The 20,297-nt window shown below is 39.7% G+C and overlaps 1 protein-coding gene across 1 annotated transcript in view; it reads right to left on the reverse strand.

Annotated features, from left to right (window-relative positions):
- Positions 1-8,557: 8,557 nt before the first annotated feature.
- Positions 8,558-20,297, reverse strand: part of SEMA6D (semaphorin 6D) — a 51,159-nt gene continuing 39,419 nt past the window's right edge. The window contains exons 4-19 of the mRNA XM_025038954.1: positions 20,042-20,102; positions 19,863-19,925; positions 19,653-19,754; positions 19,331-19,421; positions 18,765-18,884; positions 17,976-18,064; positions 17,036-17,253; positions 16,773-16,904; positions 16,302-16,457; positions 16,037-16,210; positions 15,169-15,309; positions 14,996-15,073; positions 14,280-14,380; positions 13,861-13,917; positions 12,178-12,345; positions 8,558-10,439 (exon numbers count right to left, since the gene is read on the reverse strand). Coding sequence (XP_024894722.1) covers positions 9,151-10,439; positions 12,178-12,345; positions 13,861-13,917; positions 14,280-14,380; positions 14,996-15,073; positions 15,169-15,309; positions 16,037-16,210; positions 16,302-16,457; positions 16,773-16,904; positions 17,036-17,253; positions 17,976-18,064; positions 18,765-18,884; positions 19,331-19,421; positions 19,653-19,754; positions 19,863-19,925; positions 20,042-20,102 — 3,040 coding nt within the window. The 3' untranslated portion in view covers positions 8,558-9,150. The remainder of the gene's footprint in view (positions 10,440-12,177; positions 12,346-13,860; positions 13,918-14,279; positions 14,381-14,995; positions 15,074-15,168; positions 15,310-16,036; positions 16,211-16,301; positions 16,458-16,772; positions 16,905-17,035; positions 17,254-17,975; positions 18,065-18,764; positions 18,885-19,330; positions 19,422-19,652; positions 19,755-19,862; positions 19,926-20,041; positions 20,103-20,297) is intronic.

Consider the following 20,297-nt stretch of genomic DNA (forward strand, 5'->3'; position numbering starts at 1 on the left):
AAGCAAAGAATACTGGCTGAGAGTGGCTCCAGCCACCAGTCAGTAAGGGAGCTGCAACTTCAACTGTACAACCAAAACTGAATTCTACCAACAGCCTGAAGAAGATGGAAGCAAATTCCCCCTCACCTCAACCCCCAGATCCTCCAGATGAAAGTCTAGTTTAGCTGAGACCTTGATCTTAGCCTTGAGACCCTGAGCAGAAAATCCCGTCCAGCTTGCTCACATCTCTGACCTAGAGAATTGTGTGCCGATAAGCTTTTACACCTCTGCTAACTTGTTGTGCAGCAGTAGAAAACTAATACACATAGTTTATTTCAATCATAAATGATGAATACATACACTAACATTTTTACAACACATAGGAAAGATATAACATAAAGCGGGGGATTTCAATTCTGGATGTACATCAGACACTTGTGGAGAAGACTTTAAATTTAAGTATCACCACACCAGAGATGCTGATTTAATTGATTTAATTGTTCTGGGATGTGGCCCAGACACTGGTATTTTTGAAATGCTCCCCAGGTGATTCTAATATGCAGCCAGAATTGAAAACCATGAATATAGAACAAATTATATACGCGCAGATAGATAAGAGAGAGAGAAGGTTTCTACTCCATCATCCTCCACTGTGAGATAACCACCTCAAGCATGTTCATGACTATTAGTTAGTATTCTACTGGCCGGAATTGTTTTTATTCCATGTCTTCACTGTTAGACTGAAAAAGAAGTACAGCAGGCCTTTGACTAAGGTCATTTTATTCAACATCATTTCGTTATAATGATGAGATCCTGTAGGAACTTAACTCTTGTTTATATTAATTAGTCTACAGTGAAATTGGTTTTATTATATGTCTTTACTCTTATCAACAATGTTAAGTGAGGACTATCTACACTTGACTTTTTTAGCATCTGTAAAATTATTCAGTTGTGGTGATTTCATATGTAAAGGTGAGAAAAGTACTCTTCCTCTAGAGATATCTCTTCATTCCCTGGTAGAAGGTGACTAATCTAAAACCAAGAGACACAGGTCCAGTTATGTGATGAATAAAAAATTTCAACGATAGGGGTGATTTTCTTTCTTTTGCATCTTAAGCTTATTTTCAGAGAACAAGAACTTCCTTTTGAATTGTCTTGGCTACGAACGCTCTTGGTATAAGTCAGAACAGTGGAAACACTAATGAAAAAATATGATGACATATACAGCTAGGTCCCTAAATGCCAATATAGAGGTTGAATTACACTTTGGCTGGTCAAACCGATTAAGATTATCTAAAAAAAGACATTAATCTCTTTAAGGAGGTACACAGCTGCAATAAAGAGGTGGGGCAGAGTCACTTCTTCAAAGAGAGAACTTGTTAAATTGAGAAAATTCACTTTTTAGAAAGTGAGGAGAGGGGAGGAACCCCAGGGAGTTTTGGAAAGAGGTGTGGCTTTCCTGACAGCCTTAACTGGCATGCTGTCTCAGAAGAGAAGATTTCGCTCCACTAATTATTTCACTGTATTTTCACAAGTTGTCATTACCATAACAATCTCATAGTCCTCAGACCTGCCTGCTCTCTACTTATCTGCTTCCTTGCTTTCTGTTATTCTGGAATCCAGGGAAGAGAAGACAAAGGAGAAAATAGTGCTTTATAGGTTTCCGTGTCCCTGTCCACTGAGACAAGAAGACAGACAGATAGATAGATGAAGGCGGACTCAGCTTCTCTGTTCTGAGGTCCTTCTGGACGCTCAGCAGTCTGCTTCAAATCAAACCCTGCTCAGCTGTCGGCCGCTGTCGGGACTACTCTGCCTGGGTCCCAGTTCTGCCCCTCTGAAACCTCTTTTCTACCTTCAGTATTATTGCAATTTCCATATTTCAGCAACTGGGACCTACCTAGCATCTCAAGCTAAAAGAGAAATACACTGTTTACACACTTTAGAAACCAAAGGACCTCAAGGTAGATCATAATCGGGGACATCTCCCTTTTAGCTAAACCAAACTTTTCTGGAATTTGTGTTCAGCAGTGAGCAGATGTCATCTTTTCTTGAGACCAAATAACTAAGTAATGTCAGGGTTTATTTCCAAAATTTTTTTTTTCTTTTTAAAAAATGAACTTAGAACCAAACTTAAAGAGACTTTCCCAAAATATGTGTTTGGATGAAGCACATTTCAAAATGACATGTTAGTTTTAATGATTATAATATACAAATATATATATATATATATATAAGACTCACCTCTGTGTGTACATTTATATTTAAGACAGTTCAAATTTTATTGCTTTCATCAGTTTTGTATTTTGCTATTTTCATTAAATAAATTTATGATGAATGTTTATGTAAATCAAGCAAACATCGAGTTCAACCCTTTCTGTCTCTCTGGAGGTGGGTTGCATAGAAAATTGGAAATAATTGCTTAGAGATCCTGGAATGAGGATGGACTTATTGGGGAGACGGGTGTTATAACTTGGGCAGTCCGAAGAGGCCATTCATCAAGTCAGAATAAATTTTAACTTTTGATTTTCATAAGTTGCTGCAGGTACATACTGAGCAACATCCAGATTGCCTGGACCAGGGGATGGTCCTGTCCCTCAACCTGAGATGTTATTGAACTTTGGGGTCTAACATTCCATCTCAAATGTTAACCCCTGAGGTTTTCAATTGGAATCCTAAGAGTTCCATTTCTTTTTCACACTTTCTAAAGCTGTCTCCCCAATCCACGGGATGCTCCTTTCAGAATGTTAAAGGAATTTTGTAATCCTCTTATTTGGGAACCTGATTTGCAAACACTAAGAAAGGGTATATGCAGCTGCTGTGTTTATTAGTATTAACAGTTGCAAATATCTGGCCAAGCCCTGCCATCTGACTTACGATAAAACTCGGAGGCAGTCATTAAATTTGCTCTTTCAACAGACATTTTCTCTGTGCTTAGTCTGTGCCTCACAGAAGACTTGGGAACTCAAATCATCAGAAAATATTCTCCTCGAAGATGAAGCCTGACTCCGATAGCTCCCCGAACCATAGGGAGTAGTGGGAAAATTACAACTGTATTTAACTCCCAGTTTGCAACCCCTGCTCAATATGAAGAAATTCCAACATAAGAAATAAAGTGAATTCTCCCTAGAGTCTCTAACAGTCCATAGATGTAGTTCTGGCGTGATGCCCAGAAACTTAGATGGGTACAATTTGGACACATCTGGTTAGTTTCTTTTAACATCTCAGAATCCATACTCTTTGGTTGCTTTCGACCTGCATCATGTCAGCTTGATCCATAATTTTTTTTTAAATAATTGATTTGGCATGTTCATTATGATGGCTTAGCATGTGACTGATTCACTGAATATTTTTATTTCTCACTGGATGTTTGGCACATACTCCTGGATACTGTCATTATGCTACCTTCTTTGTTTCTCCTCAATATACATGAAATGCTGGAGAGAGGCCATACTACCTGATTGAACACTGATATTCCCTTTTAGCCCTTTCATGGCATGTGTTGGTTTGTGCGCAAGGATCGAGGGTGAGAATATGTGAATTAGCCCTGACTTTTGAATTGGCTGTCATCTATATTTCCATAGTTGTCACATCTTGACAATGAGAATGAAAAATCTTGTCCCTTTCCAACAGAAAGCATGAATAAGCCTCAAAAGCTCCGGAAAAACCTAAGAGATGCCTGTCCATGCAACCCAGTGCTGACTCTCTCTTGGTATTAATGGGTGTGCTCATCATGGTTTTTAAATAAGAAAACAACAATAACAACAACAACAACAACAACAACAACAAAATAAAACAAATCTGAAACTTTCCAACTAGATTTGTGATTAATGGTGAAAAAATTGTGCCCCCAACTCTCCATGAGACACAAGACTAGATAAACAAAACATACGAGGTGTGTCTCATCTTTTAATCAGAGTTATATACCCCTTGGCATTGTTGCATTCAGAGCAGCCACCCCAACTCAGACAATGGTGGCAGCAGCAGCAGTGGTTTTCTAAACCAGTGCTGTCCAACACATGGTACCTCAGTGGCTACATTCTATGTGCTCAGAAGCCGTATATGTTGGTGGCTGTCATATGGAGCAGTACAGAGAGAGAAACTTTCCACCAACACATGGAAGGTTCCACTGGACAGAGCTGCCTGACATTGACAAGCCTTCCCTCTTTTATAACTACTGTAACTGGCCTCAAGTCAGTCTTTACAGTAGCATCAGGTGGGTCCATCACACACAAATAAAGAAACTGTGTATAGTTACAAATGCCATATTTTCATACTTTCCTTTACTGAAACCTAACATAAGAGACTAATATGAACCAAACTGCATGTTATAAAAAGATTTATCAACCAGTAATCAATACTTAATTTTAAAAAGAATTATATCATTGGACAGTATCTAGAAATATCCTATTTTCCTTTATGTGTGAATTCCAGTTAATTCATGGTCTGAATATCCAGTATTTGACCACTCCCCGTCCCCTCACCTCTAGTCCCATGTGAATTAAAGATTGATTTCATTATAGATCTATTTCTTCCTTGTTTATGGCATCACATCTATTTGAAAAAGAATGCAACATTGGCAGAGATTTAAGTGTTTTGTATGTTCTATATGCAGAAAGGGTAAGCATCACATATAGACCTAAGCTAAATGGCTTAAAATGCATTGTTTATCATATCTTATTTTACTGCTAATTTCACAGGGAACAGGCCTCACACACCCATAAAAAGCCTACAAACCAAGCTATTGGAAGAATGATATTTAAGCATAGCATTCATAAAATAGGTAATAGAATTATAAAGTTGGCATGTACCATAAAACTGTCAGAGATATGGATGTAAAGCCATCTCTTTTCAAAAATGAGAAAACTGAAGTCAAGAGAGGCATAGTGCCACACAAAGTTGCTTGATGAGTAATGGAGGCAGGATTATAACCCAGCTCCCAGACCTGGACGTAGGGCTGTTTTGGACACCTTGTTATCTGCCCTCCTCTGACAAGGAAGATGAAGATGAGGTAGGAGGGGAGAAAGTTGACCTTTCTCAGATGGCAGGAAGGTGAGTCCTCCTGGCACCTGGCCAACACCTAGGTCATCAGGTCATTGTCTTGCATGGAGACACCCTTTCTACTTAGCCTGAACCAGCACCTCAAGTTCCACCTGGCTTCAAAATTGCCAAATCCCAGGGTAACCTAAATGCCTAATCAATGGGATTTCTTGACCCAGAGGACAGGTAGTTTGTCTTGGTTAATTAATTTGTGCCCACAAAATGCCTTCCTTATGAAAAGCTCCAAAGTCTTTAACCCTACTTCTCTCAAATGGCACCTAAGCATTTATCTTAGAATTCATAGTTTTAAGGGTTTGTAAATCCCCTAAAAAGGAAAGTGAAAGTTGGCTCTTATTCTGTAGCATTCATTAAATTATCAAAGAAGTCCACAGTTGGAAAAGGCTAAGACCATCTATCAAAGGACAAGAGAAAGATGCACTTTTTAAAAGAAAAAGATTCATTGACTCTAGGAAAACTGATATAAGGGCCATAAAGTATAATAAACACAACTTAATAGAAATAGAGAATGTAAATGAAAGAGATGCCAATGCTCAAGTAGCCCAGGAAGAAACAAGGATGAAGATATATTTCTCTTGCCTTTTTCTTCATTCATTTAAATTCTAAGAGTTACAAATGTGTTCTGCAAGTCAGTGAGGTGGGAGACTCTTCTCACCCTCTCCCCAGCAATGGTCACGGGGCATGGGCTTACTCAGACTCCTATAGTGGAGGGCAGGGTTTGGAATGTCAGTCAGGTTCCATTACTAGTGGCACTGCCTTGCTTTGCTGCCTATACAGCTGTAGTGGTAGTAACTTTAAAAGGGGAGGGGGAGCAAATAGGACTTCCACCAATCTTTTTTTCCCATGATAGGACTTCTGCAAATTCTTCCTCATATCTCTAGACTAGCATATGCCATAAGAATGGAAAAGGATCTGCTAGTGACATTGAAATGCAGCACCCCCTCATTAGAGGACACTGTGAAGGACAACAAGGACCAAAGACAGGAATATGGCAACTTCTGCTTCTACAGAGATGCTGCTGGGGCACTTGGAATAAATGTGGCCATAGAAGATACAGATGGGCTTTGACCATGAGCAGCAACTGGACCCAAGAAGGCAAGGGTTGCTACAAACACTCCTATTGTCTCTCCCAGAAGTGGGGTGACACCCTCAACATTCACAAGAAACAATGACAGCAGCCACCAACTCATTTCATGCTATGGGGACAACCAAATGGAATCCTAAGTTTACCTTCCATTTTAATATTCGGGACAGATATCTACTAATATGTTCTATGCAATTAAAACAATGGAATTGAGAAATGCCATGTACCAAATAGCAAGAAATGTTCACAAGAATCTGGTTTACCAGCTATAATTTTGTACTAAAACGACATTGAAACATGTGGGAATACAAATCATGAATTTTAAAAATGTCTGTTGAACTAGATATGTGGTCAAGTGAGCTACTGGTATGTTTGCCTGAAGCATTTGACTGTTGATGCAGCACAGTTTATCTGGTTTTCTGAATCATTTCTCAGTGTTTCAGGGACGCTGCCTATCAGTATCAGCCTTCCGAGAAGAGAAGGGTTGTGTAACCGTGACTGGGTAGCAAAAATGCCAGATGAGAATATTTTGTAGATTTTAAAAGAAGCTCTCACTGGTGTTGACTCAAAAATATTTTGAAAATATGATACATTATAAACCTCTTTAATATCAAGAGGCAGGATATAATGATTTGTATATTTTATTTTGACTTTACATGCGGTGTTAAAAACCCAAAGTACATATTATTTACACATACACAATACAAGTTTACAAGATATCTATACATGTTAAAGTACTCTATAAAACAGTATAGAGCCACTTCACTTTAGGGTTACTTTTTATGCCGTACCATTAAAAAAGATACAATCTGTGTTTACCTTTGCACAAATGGATAAAGCATTTAAAAATTAAATTAACAGGATAGAGACTAGATTTTATGTTAGAAATTTCAACATAAATACTGATAGAACTCACATTACAAACTACAAGGCAGCACAATGTTACAAAATGTTATCTGGGAATCACACAGAGTTACTGTTCCATTTGCCACACGCCGGGATTAATATTGGTAAAGGTGAATTCAAACATGTCTGTCGGCGGTGGACCGAGTAGTGTTTATCCTTGGTTGGTTTAACTTATTATTAATCTGTAATATTTTAGTTGCAAAGCTGAAGCGATTCAAGAACAGAAGTTTTAGCTTTTGCGCTTCCAGAGGTCTCAGAGAATTACCTTCTTTATAAAACAATATTCTCAAAGGAAGAGAATAACTGTAGCAGTATTCTACAGTCTGTATAAAAATGCTGTTCTTTTGCCACCCATCCTCCCCCAAATAATGTATATCATCAGCATTATCACAAGAAACCAGTTGCACTTATTTGTCTAAGTCTGGAGCATTCCTCTGCCTTGACACTTTCTGGATTAGGGTCAATAAACCATGGTGTGGTGTGTAGCATATTAACCGAAACCATCATTGGGATTGCACATCAACAACTCTAAGTGGCTTCTGAAAAGCAACGAATAAATGACTCTGTATGGTTTCCACAGGTGTCACATTACCTGGGAAACACCATTTGATTTCACATTATCACTGTTTCATCCTTAGGAAAGCAGGAGTGGAATGTTTATCATGGCAAAGGATGGAACGCTGCTATTTGGGTGGATTGTTTTACAATTAATTGTTCTAGGTTGTTTTTATGAATTTTAAAAAAGTCTTTTTGGGTGCTGGTTGAAAAACATTTACAACTGGCACTCAGTAAATGATGTGCTATACTGAAAACACTTGACATATTTTAGTACTTCTATCACTCTCATGAATAAGGCACAAAATGCACAGATTCAGGTAAACTCACATGTAATATTTACAGTATATTGTCATTACCTGCATGACTTAGGAGAAAATTCTCACATAGCACAACATAGACAACATGATTGCACCACTGTTAGGTTTTCAGAAGCTGTTTCTGTTAAGCCAATTACAATTCCTTTCACATTTCCTTCTTTTTTTTTTTTTTTTCTTTTTTAAATCTTAGGAGTAGGAAGAGTTAAAGGAAGAGATATTTTGCTACAGGGGACAAACCAAACACAATCAAAATAAAACCTTATTAGTGTGTCCAAGATTAAATAGAGTGACTCGGGCTTGGATTCACAGTGGACAGGTAAATTTCACTATTGAATACTGGTGGATAAATCAAGGATACCTCTTAATATCTCTATCTCCTTAAGCTGGCAAGACTGTCATAGAAGTTTTAATGAATAGCAGCACAAAATTACTTAGAACTCTTACATTCTGGCATTGGGTACCACGTAAGTCAATCATTTTGATGGCAAAATCAGCCTCGATTTTATTTTCCTCAAAGCTGCACCCAATGGACTGCTGAGGGAAATAGTTATTGTCTCTTGTTCAGTCGTGCTCAATGTAAACAACTCCACAGCACAAAAAGATGCAATGGGCGCCTAAACAAATTCTAGTGGGTACAGAACACACACACACACACACACACACGCACACACACACGCACACACACACACACACACAGTTCATTGGTGGCATGAAAAAAAATGCCACGCATGAAAAAAAATGCTACAGTTTTGGGTCAAAGGCTGAATTTTTAGCAAATTGTTTGGTAATCTACAAGTTGGTTTCTTTGAGACATTACCATTGTTTTTGACATTTGTGCAAGAGGCAAGGTGAATGCATACAAATTAAAATGTTCACATTTAATGGGAAGACCACACATAATGGTAGTCTAAGTTGAACCCATTTTCAAGTATTTGCTCACAGTTCTTCTGAGTACTGTATCAGCTCTTTACACTGGTAAAGTAGCCCCTCAAAGCTAGACATCTCTTTAGCTTTGAACAAAAGAAATGGAATGGCCAGCACCTTCCTTTGTTTTCAGGCAAGTACACAGAAGCCTTGCTGCAGTAGCTACATGTGGCAAGTTTTGATGTTGCCAAAGTTAGAAAGAGTTTCTTTGGCCACTTGGTTCTCTTAAAATACAAGCGAGTCTCTCGTCTTAAGGTACCCTTACAATATCATCCTCTCGACAATATGGACAGGATAAAGCCACACAGGGAATAGCACACTTGAGGCCTAGTAAGTATATTTGTTCAGTGGTCGAACAGACGTGGTTTGAGGAACAAACGAAGGCTTTGGTGGCACGTCAGGTTTTAAGGACGGTGTCCTCTTTAGCCCCGTCCTAGGAAGGGTGCCATTACTGGTGTAGCTGCTCTGTCTGGAGAGGGAGGGCTGCAGATGAACACTCACTGGTGTTCCCTGGATATAGTCCACCTTCGCCCCTGTTGGAGTGGGCATGTACCCTCCGCGGTTCATGCTGGGCTGTCTAGATAACAAAACACCATTCGGTGAGTTTAAGTTTTTAGGCATAGCAGATATAGAGTGCCTCTGAGAGGAATTTTTGTGATAACCCCTTTGTCTTTCCAGAGAAGTCATTGGGACTCCAGGGGTGGTGGGGACGTCCACTCGCTTGGTTGGGCTATTTCTGGGGAGAGTAGAAGGAGGAGAGTAGAGCGATGCCTCCCGGTTAGGGACCTTGGGCGGGACCTCGGACATGGGTCCCACAGGATCCAGCATCAGGGTCTGGTGGGCCATTTGGATGTCTCCCATGATGGCTTTGGGGTTACTATTTGGGTCATTTAGATGCTTCAGTAGATCATTGAGGGTATTTCTGGAATCCACAGAACGCCGGTGATCTCTTTTACTGGATGACTTTGTAAGAGGGTGGTCGATGTGTTGAAGCTTCTTTTCAGCTTTGTGAGCATTAGAATTTGAGAAAGACGTGTTGTAGTCATGGGTCGCATTAGGAAGAACAATGGCACTGGGGATATGCCCATGACTTAAAGGGGAATGGGGTGGAGGACTAGAAGGAAAAAACTGGGGGGTTTCTTTCCTTGAAGCCCCATGGCCATGGGCCTTGTCTGAGTGGCTCTTCATGGCCTGCAGGGTCTTCTGGTGAAGCACAGGTGTAGATTCAGGTGTGGGGAGCGCGGCCAGCTCGGGGGGCTGGCCTCGATGATCCATTACCATGGATTTAGTATCTCCGTTGGGTGGCAGCTCTTTCCGACTGGTCAGCAGATTACTATACAATTTGGGAGAATCAATATTCTGTTGATATTCCTTGACCGGGCTGTCAAAGAGACCATTCAGTTTGGCAAAACTTCCACTGGAGTCTGTGCATGACTGGGCAGATTCTGCATCTTTATGGATCTTTCTGTTTTTCCGAACAAACATATCACGATAGCAGTATACTGCCACACCTGCAATGAATGCACCCAAAACAAAAGCGGCAAAGACACAGGTGATGAGGACATTCATGTGGACCATCTGGTTGGACTCTCCAGACTGGACTTCCCATCGTACACCTGCAACAGACACAGGGAAAGAATCTGAGTGAGGTGCTCTTTAAAACAATATTAACTAGCAAATGGCTTCCATTGAGCCAACACTACCTTCACATGGTCCGTATACTTAGCTTGGAGGGTCAGGTGGACTCTACAATTCTGCATATATTTTTCCCTTAATTACAATAGGTTCCCCAGAGATAGCTGATTGCTGCAAAAGCTAGGATAACACTTATCTCCCATTGATCTTTATTTCTCTGTCTCTTTTCCACAATTCCTCTTATGTAGTTGTTATATAACATTAGAAATTCTAAGGGTGTCTACCTAAAAACTAGAATGAGAATGTATATATTTTCCAAATGGCTAGTTTTAAACTAATAAAATGTTTTGTCTCATGATTTTCTCCTAACTCATAAAGGGCAGCTGCTGGAATTAGGGAAATGTATGAATTGGCATTAAATATATATCATGCTAAAATAATTATGCTAATACAATTTTGCTACCTTAACTGGAATAAAAACGCATAATTTGTTCACAAACTAAAAGCATCTGTTTGGTCATTGTTAGCTACAAATATAGACTTTCATGTTTGCTTTGATTTTTTTTTTCATTCTGTCCTGGGGTGAAGCATTCTTGAATTGCTTGCTAAGAGAGAAATTCAGACAGTCTAAGGAAATGTTCTATGTATTAGTTAAGTAATATTATTCAAATACCTTGAAGTAGTTAAGAAATATTTAAGTTAGAGTAGAAGAAGAAGAGTGAATTAGTTTGTAATTATTGGGATTTTTAATGCAACCACAGACATCTAACAGTCAACCAAAGAAACGTTAGTTTAAGAGGTATCCAAGTCTGTTATATGCTATAAACACAGCTATCCCAGAATAAAGTAAGTCAGAGTGATTTTAAAGATTCCGTTGCTTTAGGTTAGTACTAAGGCCTTTAATCATTAGTTGTTTTTAATTAATGTCCAGGGTTATAAAATGCAGTGGCATTTTGAAAGACAAAGAAAGAAAAGTCAAAATGGTATTACTAAAGAAAACAATGCAGAAAGAATGATTATAAGGTTGTTTACAGTGAAAATATATAAAACCAAAATCAACAGATATAAATCATAAATGACAATGCACTGTCATGAAAACTGATTGGAAACCTGATCCCACAGTTTAGTAAGCACTAGAGAATAGGTTTTATCTTTCTGGAGTAACGTATTTTTTAAGCCTAGTCCACATCTACGTTATAACTGCTTCTATTATGGGCTGAAAAGGATAGTTATGGATAAGCACTCTGTTATGTTTTACTGCTTGTGGCTTCCAAGCAACTTAGCCCCACACATATCCTTTTCATATTGCATTTTGAACTGCAGCTAAATGAAAGGCTGGGAAATGCTCCTAGGCAAAGCATCTGGTATCCGGTTATTTGCAGTTAATGAGTTTTGTTTTTAAATGTTGCTGGGGTAACCTTCGAAATTCTCTGATATCCAGAAGTCTCCAGCTTCTTCAGACAGAAACCAACACAGATTAGGTTGTCTGAGTGGCATTTTCACCACCCTTTAACAGCTTTCCACCTCTTTCATCTTTGAAAGAATGCACTGCGATATAATCACGGAAAACTGAAGTGACTGCGGCCAGTGGAGGTGGCGGTACCAGCAGCAACTTCATTCCAGTTCACCTGTGGACAGCCCTAGGTCCAGAAGGTCCTCAGAGACATTAGGAATCAGGTTTCCACTCAGTGACAGATGAATTCCCTGGTGAGGCCTTACCCTTTGGGATACCCGATAAAGGATCAGTAAAATCAGAAGTGTTTGGGTCATCTTGAACTACAAATTTCCGGGAGCTCGTCAGTTTAGGTCTCCAGGTATCAATCACTTTAGGTGTAATTTCTGGGATACTTGCTATTGTGGTAACAGAAGATGAAGATACCTCCATGTCTGTGGTGGCAAACAGATTTTTATTAACGTGGGTAGTGAGCGCCAGCAGATTTTTCTGACTGACTGGTCTGCTGCATTTTTAAGTACAATTTAAGTAAATTTTATGAGAGAGCCTGTTCTGGGATTTCAAAAAAACACATTTGCAGAGACTACACCAAATCCTTTTCTTGAAAGGGAAAAATAGAAACTTAAAATTAACAATAAAGCTATATTAAGTGGATTTCAAAATTAAAGATAGTTAAAACACTCCTACAGAAGCCCCTATGGTGATGAATGACACAGACAAGGTAATACAAACCCCAAAGATTAATTGCTATTTTTTCATCCTTTTGTGAGACAACATCATTTCATTTCCTTTTGTGTATATTTTTCAAAGCACTTTCATAGACAGTTGGAGACTGTATATCTTTCACTACGGAACCTAAGTATAGCTTCACCAGAAAACATCTGGGTAAGTCCATGTAGACACTTGATTTGGGACCTGATAAATCACCTCCGCCTAAGAGGTTTCCTGCTTTGCCATGGCCCCCATCCATCTGTAGACTGTTCACTGTACTGAGGGCTCACTGTCCATAGTAAAGCACTGAAGCAGGGATGAACCTTGCCTGTACCTCCCTAAATGCCCAGGGATTTTCTTCTCAAGAGTTTGCAGCAACTTATGCAAAATAAACGGCATTTATAAGCTGAATTAGGATGTTCTAACATATAAGATCTGCCATCCCTTTCTCCATGACCCTGCAACCCCCGCTGAGGAACGAAACTGCTGGTAAGTTTTCAGAAGCAGCAGTAAGATCGGTAGTAACTCAACCTCCTAGCATGTCTATTACTGACTTTTACCAAGAGGATTTTCCCTCAGAATGTAAGCATATGATTTTAGGTTGAAACTCCAGAGACCCCCTCCAATTCAGACTGGTGCAATGGTCACAGATGAAGCCTCCCAAGCAGATACGGACAGAGACGTGTATATGAACACCTTAAACATCAAAAACCAGCTTCATTCAACGGGATCCTTTTCCACACCACTGAGACCACAACATTCAAAGTTTCCCAAGATTACCGCAAACCATTCAAAAAAGATATCTAAAGTTTATAAATACACATTTTGGGGAAATGTGTATTTGCTTTACTAAGTCAGGAAAGGTGAGGAGAGAGGGGGAAAATAATGAAATTCTGCCATCCATGAAATATAGATGGCCAGAGGGAGCATTCATGATGCACAGGGGTGAGAGAGAAGAAAGCTTGGGTGGATGTGCGTGCAGCTGGAATGCAGTCTATGTTAATTCATTTGATTTTTCTTAGAGGATGTGCCTTGGCCAATGATGGACTGTTAACATGCTACACAGGGGTGAAGTGTTGAGTAAGAAAAAGTCTTTCGGTACCATCAGTGGAATTATGAGTCAAAGCACAAAAATGAAGGGGCTGCCAAACTGCGCAAAAGGAGGGGAGAAGGGGCTGAAAATGCTGAACTGAAGGAAAGAAAAGATTGTTAATTCAAAAAAATTAAAAAAAACTAACCAGATGTTGGACCGCCAAATATTTTGTAATCTGGTGTAGTTGAAGTAGGCAAAATTTCTAAAAGAATTAAAGGAACAAGTAATCAGTAAAAAGTAACCAAAAGAAAGCAAAAATGTATGAATTCCAATTAACTAAAAAAATAAAAAGAAAAGACTATAAATTAAAAAGATTAACCTACTGGTTAGACTACCTTTCTCTAGATTTCCTACAAAATTGTAAATGGTGAAGGAAAAAAAAAAAAAAAGTAAGATTCTTCTCTAATGTATCCCCATGACCAAACAGCTCAGCTTTTGCGAAGTTTAAGTTAAATGCTAGGTGGTATGTGTCCTGAGTCATTAAAAGGCTGATTGTAAAATAATGTTCACGTGCAAATGTGGTCAAAAAGAAGAGCCAGATGGGCAAGGGAGATCTGGTCTTACCATGGCAGTCCCCTAGATGGGCCGTGTTGCCGTATTCCGTGTCCTGTTCATATCCTCCAGCGCTGTGGTTATGGAAAGCAAAGAAGTCTTCGGTTAACAGCCTTCATAGGAACACAAGTGACAACCAGAGCAGAACCAAGAACACAGACCAATTAGTAAGAATGGGCAGAGAGGAAACAAATGAACATTTCAACAGCTTGCTAAAATGAGTTTTTCTGTTAAACATTTGGTAACTGGAATGTTTAAGAGAGCAGAAGAGAATTGCTTTTTCTCTCCATCCATTTCCCTGAGGTATTATACTGTCTTTAATCTCCCTTCAGTCTCATAGCTCCAAATTTTCCGATTTTTCACTTCTCCCATACCGAAAGAAAGAGGGAGAGAGAGAGAGAGAGAAAGAAAGAGAGAGAGGAAGAAGGAAGGAAGGAAGGAAGGAAGGAAGGAAGGAAGGAAGGAAGGAAGGAAGAAAGAAAGAAAGAAAGAAAGAAAGAAAGAAAGAAAGAAAGAAAAAAAAGAAAGAAAAAGAAAGAAAGAAAGAAAGAAAGAAAGAAAGAAAGAAAGAAAGAAAGAAAGAAAGAAAGAAAGAAAGAAAGAAAGAAAGAAAAAAGAAAAGTAGTACTGTTATTAGAAGCTTCCTAAAATTTCTAGCTTTAGAGACCCTGGAGAAGATAGAAGCAGATGTAGAGAATATTTTGGCTAATGTGACAAAGTATACTTACAGCATCCCTGGGGTGACTCTACCACAGGCTCCTTGGCTTAACCAGCCACAGTATGGGTCTCGAGATGCAATACAAGACCTGCACGAAACCAAACAGAACGCAACTTGGATTTTCTCGTCATCAAAGGTCTTGATGTTGCAAGACCCAGGGTAAGAAAAGAAACATCAGCTTACTTTTTACATGATCCATAACGTTCACAACGACTGAGGGGGATGCGAATAACACAGCTAGAGAATGCCACATATAAAGCGTGATGATCTTTATCCAACTGCAATGAGATGACCTTTCTGTCCTCCTCATTCTCAGCATTACACCTATATTGTGGGATACATTTTGAAGTCATATGTTTAGTAAGTCAAAAGCTATACAAAGGCAAGGCAAGTGGGGTTTGGTTTTTTTTTCAATTACTGAGAGCTGGGGAGGTCTTAAGGAATATTATCAGTAACAAACCAGGCAAGTACATAGTTTGGGAAGTAATAATTATATGATTCATCTTCTGCTCTGCATGGTCGGTTAAATTTCAGGCTGGACAAAAGCTTTTTAAGATTGCTTTCTCGTTCCGATGATCAAAGAGAATTATATTTGTGGAGACCATGTTAGACTATAGGGGAAAAAGGATAATGTTTTAATGCATTTAAATCTTCCTGTGCTAGATGTTTCTAGATCTCTCCTTAGTTTCCTTTGCTTCATTTCTCTCATCTATTTCTCACTTGTTTAAATGGTCCAAATAATCCTTTGTATTCGTGGTTGGAAGAACTGTATTCTGTGTGTGTGTGTGTGTGTGTGTGCGCTTGCAACCAAAGGCTGAATTATTTTTAAACTCATCAACTACTCTCCCTCCAAACTCCAGTGGACTCAGGAAGACAACAAACCTAGAGTTCACTTCTGTGAGGAAAAACAAACAAACAAACCCCAAATACTAATAAGCCAAACTAATTTAGAAGGCTGCTAATTTAGAAGGCTGAAAGGAAATGACTAGAAGAAATAAATGCAGGAAATTTTTGAGCAATGCTGAAGAGCATTCTCGTAAAATATACCTACTTTGCATGGTTGTATGCTTCAATCTCTTCCAGTAATACGCTGTCATTCAAAGAAAAAGAACTGGTCTTTGCCAAAACTTTAAGTACCATGCCAGCTTCCGAGCCAACAAAGATGACGGTGTAGTTCTGGTAGGGTCCGGCAGAATGGTCGACAGCAATGGCTGTCAGTCTGTACCTGCCAGAGGAAGTGAGCCAAGTCAGAGGGGGAGGCCAACAGGAAGAGAAGGTACTGGACGGGAGAGGGCCGCCATTTCCACACGGCTTACCTGATCCGAGTCTTTGTGAACCAGGGCTCTTCGGCAATGGGTGGGACAGCAGAGTCCATCAGGGGGTGAGATTTGATGAACGACAGAGTTTCATCCGGGAAATCAATGGAGGTTTTAAAAGCTTCAGCAAGGCCATGCCTTGCACAACAGCCAGGCCTGAAAGGTAAACAGTGTGTTTTTTTTCCCATCTCATAAACTGTATTTAAGGAATAACTGTCCATTCGAAAAGAAGAGGTAAGAAAGATAGCAGAGTGAGCGAAACCCAAGGAGCAATGCTATTTCCCTGAATCCAGCAGGTTCTCCACATTCACACTCAGAAGGTTATGTTTACTGACTTTCTGTCTGCAGTGCTGTGGTACAGGGACCCTTTCCCAGCATGAGAGGTTGGCCCAGCTGTTCTCTGAGGATGGATGCTTCCAGTGGCCAGAGGGTTGGTTAAAGAGAAAAACCCTTTTCCTCTTTTTTCCTTACCTTGGCTTTGGTACTTTGTCTTCGGGGACTGCTGTCCAAACAGAATCTGGAGTTTTCTGTTCTTTAAATCGTCCTTTGAATACTTTCTCAATGTCATCCATGCTAAACGCACAGACTGCAGAACCAGGAATGCTGAAAAGGGGGGAAACCATCAGAAATCCCTCGCAAAATAGCAGCTTGCGAAGAGCGTGACTGTGGGCCTGTTCATGGCTCCCACAAGCAAGGCCAGAATATCTTTTGAGGTGCCAAGGATCTGTTCTCACCTGTTGAGCTGTGTGGTGAATACCCCAACCACTGTTGGGATGCCATTGATTTGTATTATATCTGTAATAGACTGCAGAACATCAAAGTAGAAAAAGGAATCTCCGGGGACAGAGCAGTTAAGCCGAGCCTTCAGAAATGAAGTCCAGTGTTTCTCCAGGACACGCTGGGAGCCACCCATGTCGTTTTTACAGATGCGGGCCACACGGGAATAGACAGCCTGCCCAAGGGACAAAGCAGAGCAACGGGGCTGTGAGCATGGAGGGCGAGTGAAAACCAAAAGCTGCTATTTTTTGCGAGGGACAAAGAATGCTAAAGATTTATCTAGTTCAAAAGAACCTAGCAGTCTTCTCTCTAGGGATCTGTAGAGTGAGAATGTAAACTAGATTTACCTGTGAGGAAAAAGGGCCGTTTTCCTGTTCTGCCAAAAAAGCTCCCCAAGAAGTAAGCTACTGAACTGCCTGGCCTAAGGGAAACCATTCCTGCAGTTTGTCTCTCACTTTGCTTCTCATATTGTTAATAAAATGTGCCGTCCTTAAACCTGGCATAGAACGGGTGGCAATACTTTAAACTCATATGGGCTTTTACTTGAAATTGAACCAGGGCCTCTATTTCCCATCCTGCCTGTTGACACAGAGAAACAATAAACTATCCATGAATTGCTAAAGAGTCAAAGAAGCATCCATAGCTCAAGGGTGCCTGTAGAACAAACACTCTCTGTAGCAAATGAAACCTTCTCAAGGCCCCAGGCAGCTGTTCCCACTCCAGCGCCTGTTTTTTGGTGTTCTCCGGCAATTGTCCACATGGTAAGCTACTCACCTCTCTGTACTTGGCCCTAAACAAACCAAGGTCTCGAAAACATGCAAAGGCCACAGCTCTACCAAAGTGGGCTCAAGTCCATGCAGTACAAGTCCACAATACAAGTCAAGCGCACATACTTGCCTTGCCTAAATTATTATGTTCCACAGCAATTTCTCGAAAGAAGAAATAGACATAGTTTCCATATTCTATGGCATGAAGAAAGTGTGGCTCTGAAAGAAAAAATGAAAACAAATTGGTTCCTAAAGGAGAATTCAATTAGCATGAGACCCTGACTGCTAGGCAAGACTGACAGATGTCGCATAGCTACATTCAAGCCAGTGAGAACTTCGACACTCCAGTGAGTCTGAGGAGTTCCGATATGGGTGAGCTGAAGCTTCAGGGAACCCAGAGTCTTTAATGTCAGCTAATAGACTGTAAAAAGCCTACAGGGAACTGAACTATAGCAAAGGTCTTTGTTTCAACAGATTTATTCATTAACCTATTTAACTAGGGAAGAAAACCTCTTGTGTTGAGAATAAAAAAAATCTTGATTTCTAGACTCCAAAGAACAAAATGACTGCAGATATGAACTAGTCGATTCTCACTGTTAACTTTCTAGGATAGGCAGATGGGGGTGGGCAAGGAGTGTTATGTGCGTTTAGAATTAGGGATTGGCACACAGAAATGGGATCGATCCTCTTTTCTTTGAGGTCGCCCAAGATAAAATCCTGGATGAATCTACTTTCTTGTCATGGCTACTGATCTCTTCATTCCTTGTCAATGCCCCTGTTCACAACCAGAGCAGCTTATACTTGCTCTAAATAAATAATATTAAGTCATGCACTGAACCTCCTGATGCCCAGGGCTTCCGTTGCCACTTGGCCATCCTACTACCCTTGGCGATCCCACAGTGCTGCTCTTCAAAGGTACCTTTTATCCACTTGGAATCATATTTTATTGTACGAAGGGCAGATCCATCACCCATGCTTCGATAAATAACAGCATCACTGGCCAAGAAGTCAGCCACTGTGGCAGAATACAGCTTCCCATCTGAAACCAAAGTTATACTTTGAGTAAAATAACCATAATTATCCTGTAGAGTGTTACCCTGTGTAGTGTGTTACACCCTTTGGAATGCTTTCACCTGTTATCCCCATATACAGAAACAAAGATAACTTGATGCCCATAATCAATCTGTGATAGGTCAGTCCATAACATTACGTAATTTTACAGATGAGGAATCTAAGCATCAAAAAGTTAAGCGACTTATTCAGGGTCACTGGCTTAATTAATAACAAAACCAAGTGTCAGAATACTATATTATAATATGCTCACTTCTAACACTTCTCTTTTTGAAAAAATTTTCATAGCTATTAGACTTTGAAACACCTCTGTCGAGGTAGTATCCTAGTTATGGGCCTTTTTTCTTCCATTACATTCCTTTTGCACCTTCAATGTCATTAATCAGTTTTATTCATTACACTAAAGGATCTTACCAGCAAAAAGGGCAACATTGGTTTGTCTGGCATCAAATGGGCATCTTGCCAGGCCACTAATTTCTTCCCCATCATATTCTAAGGTGTTCAGCTACAAAAGAAAAGTAAATAGCTGGTGTCACATCTGTTCACTGTACCTGTTTGAAGGCAATGCTGCTTATTTGTACTGAAATTCTATTTGAAGAATTCCGTCTTTATTCTTCCATAGCATTAGAGGTAATACAAATTACTGGGTTATAGCATAAGAGATTCAACTCTAACAGCATACCACTGAAGGAAGAAAAGTTGATGAAAAAAAGCACATCATATAAAATATACTTACCTTATAGTATCTACACATGGGATTAAATGCATTGGTACCACATACAAAAACCATCTCATCGTTTCTTGGAACAAATACTTTAATAAAGTTGTGGCATTCATCCTAGAGAAAGTAATAATTACATTAATATTAGACATTCCATATGCTGACACTGTGGGATCAAGTCTACAGAAAGCATAAATCTAGCAGGCTCTGGGCTGTTTTACTTACTTTATGTTTGCCTTTCATAGCGCAGTTTTCACGATCCTGTTGTCTTGACCGCCACGTCAGTTTCTGCATTAATCAAGCAAAACCAAAGTTCCATTTTTAACCAAAACTTTTGGAGGGGAGAGGAGCAGTAACCAAGTTCTGAGTGAAGCCAAGTAAATTTGCCAACTACACTAGCTTACCTTGCTCGGTATTACTTCTGTTTTGGGGATTTCATTTAAGCTTACTGTATAAACTTGATCCCTGTTGGAAACAAGGCAGTAAGTCATATCATGTGAATGCATAAAAATGTTAAGCTGTTTCTTATTTTATTTTTACAGATCTGCCTTTATTGTGTTTCGGAGATCATTCGGATTTTCTCTGTCTCCAACTAAGTCAACAAAGGGTACTTTTTCATTAGTGAGAAGCTTTTATATATCACTGTGGTTAGGGAGCAAA

Source organism: Pteropus alecto, unplaced genomic scaffold, assembly GCF_000325575.1.
Source record: "Pteropus alecto unplaced genomic scaffold, ASM32557v1 scaffold86, whole genome shotgun sequence".
Lineage (NCBI taxonomy): Eukaryota > Metazoa > Chordata > Mammalia > Chiroptera > Pteropodidae > Pteropus > Pteropus alecto.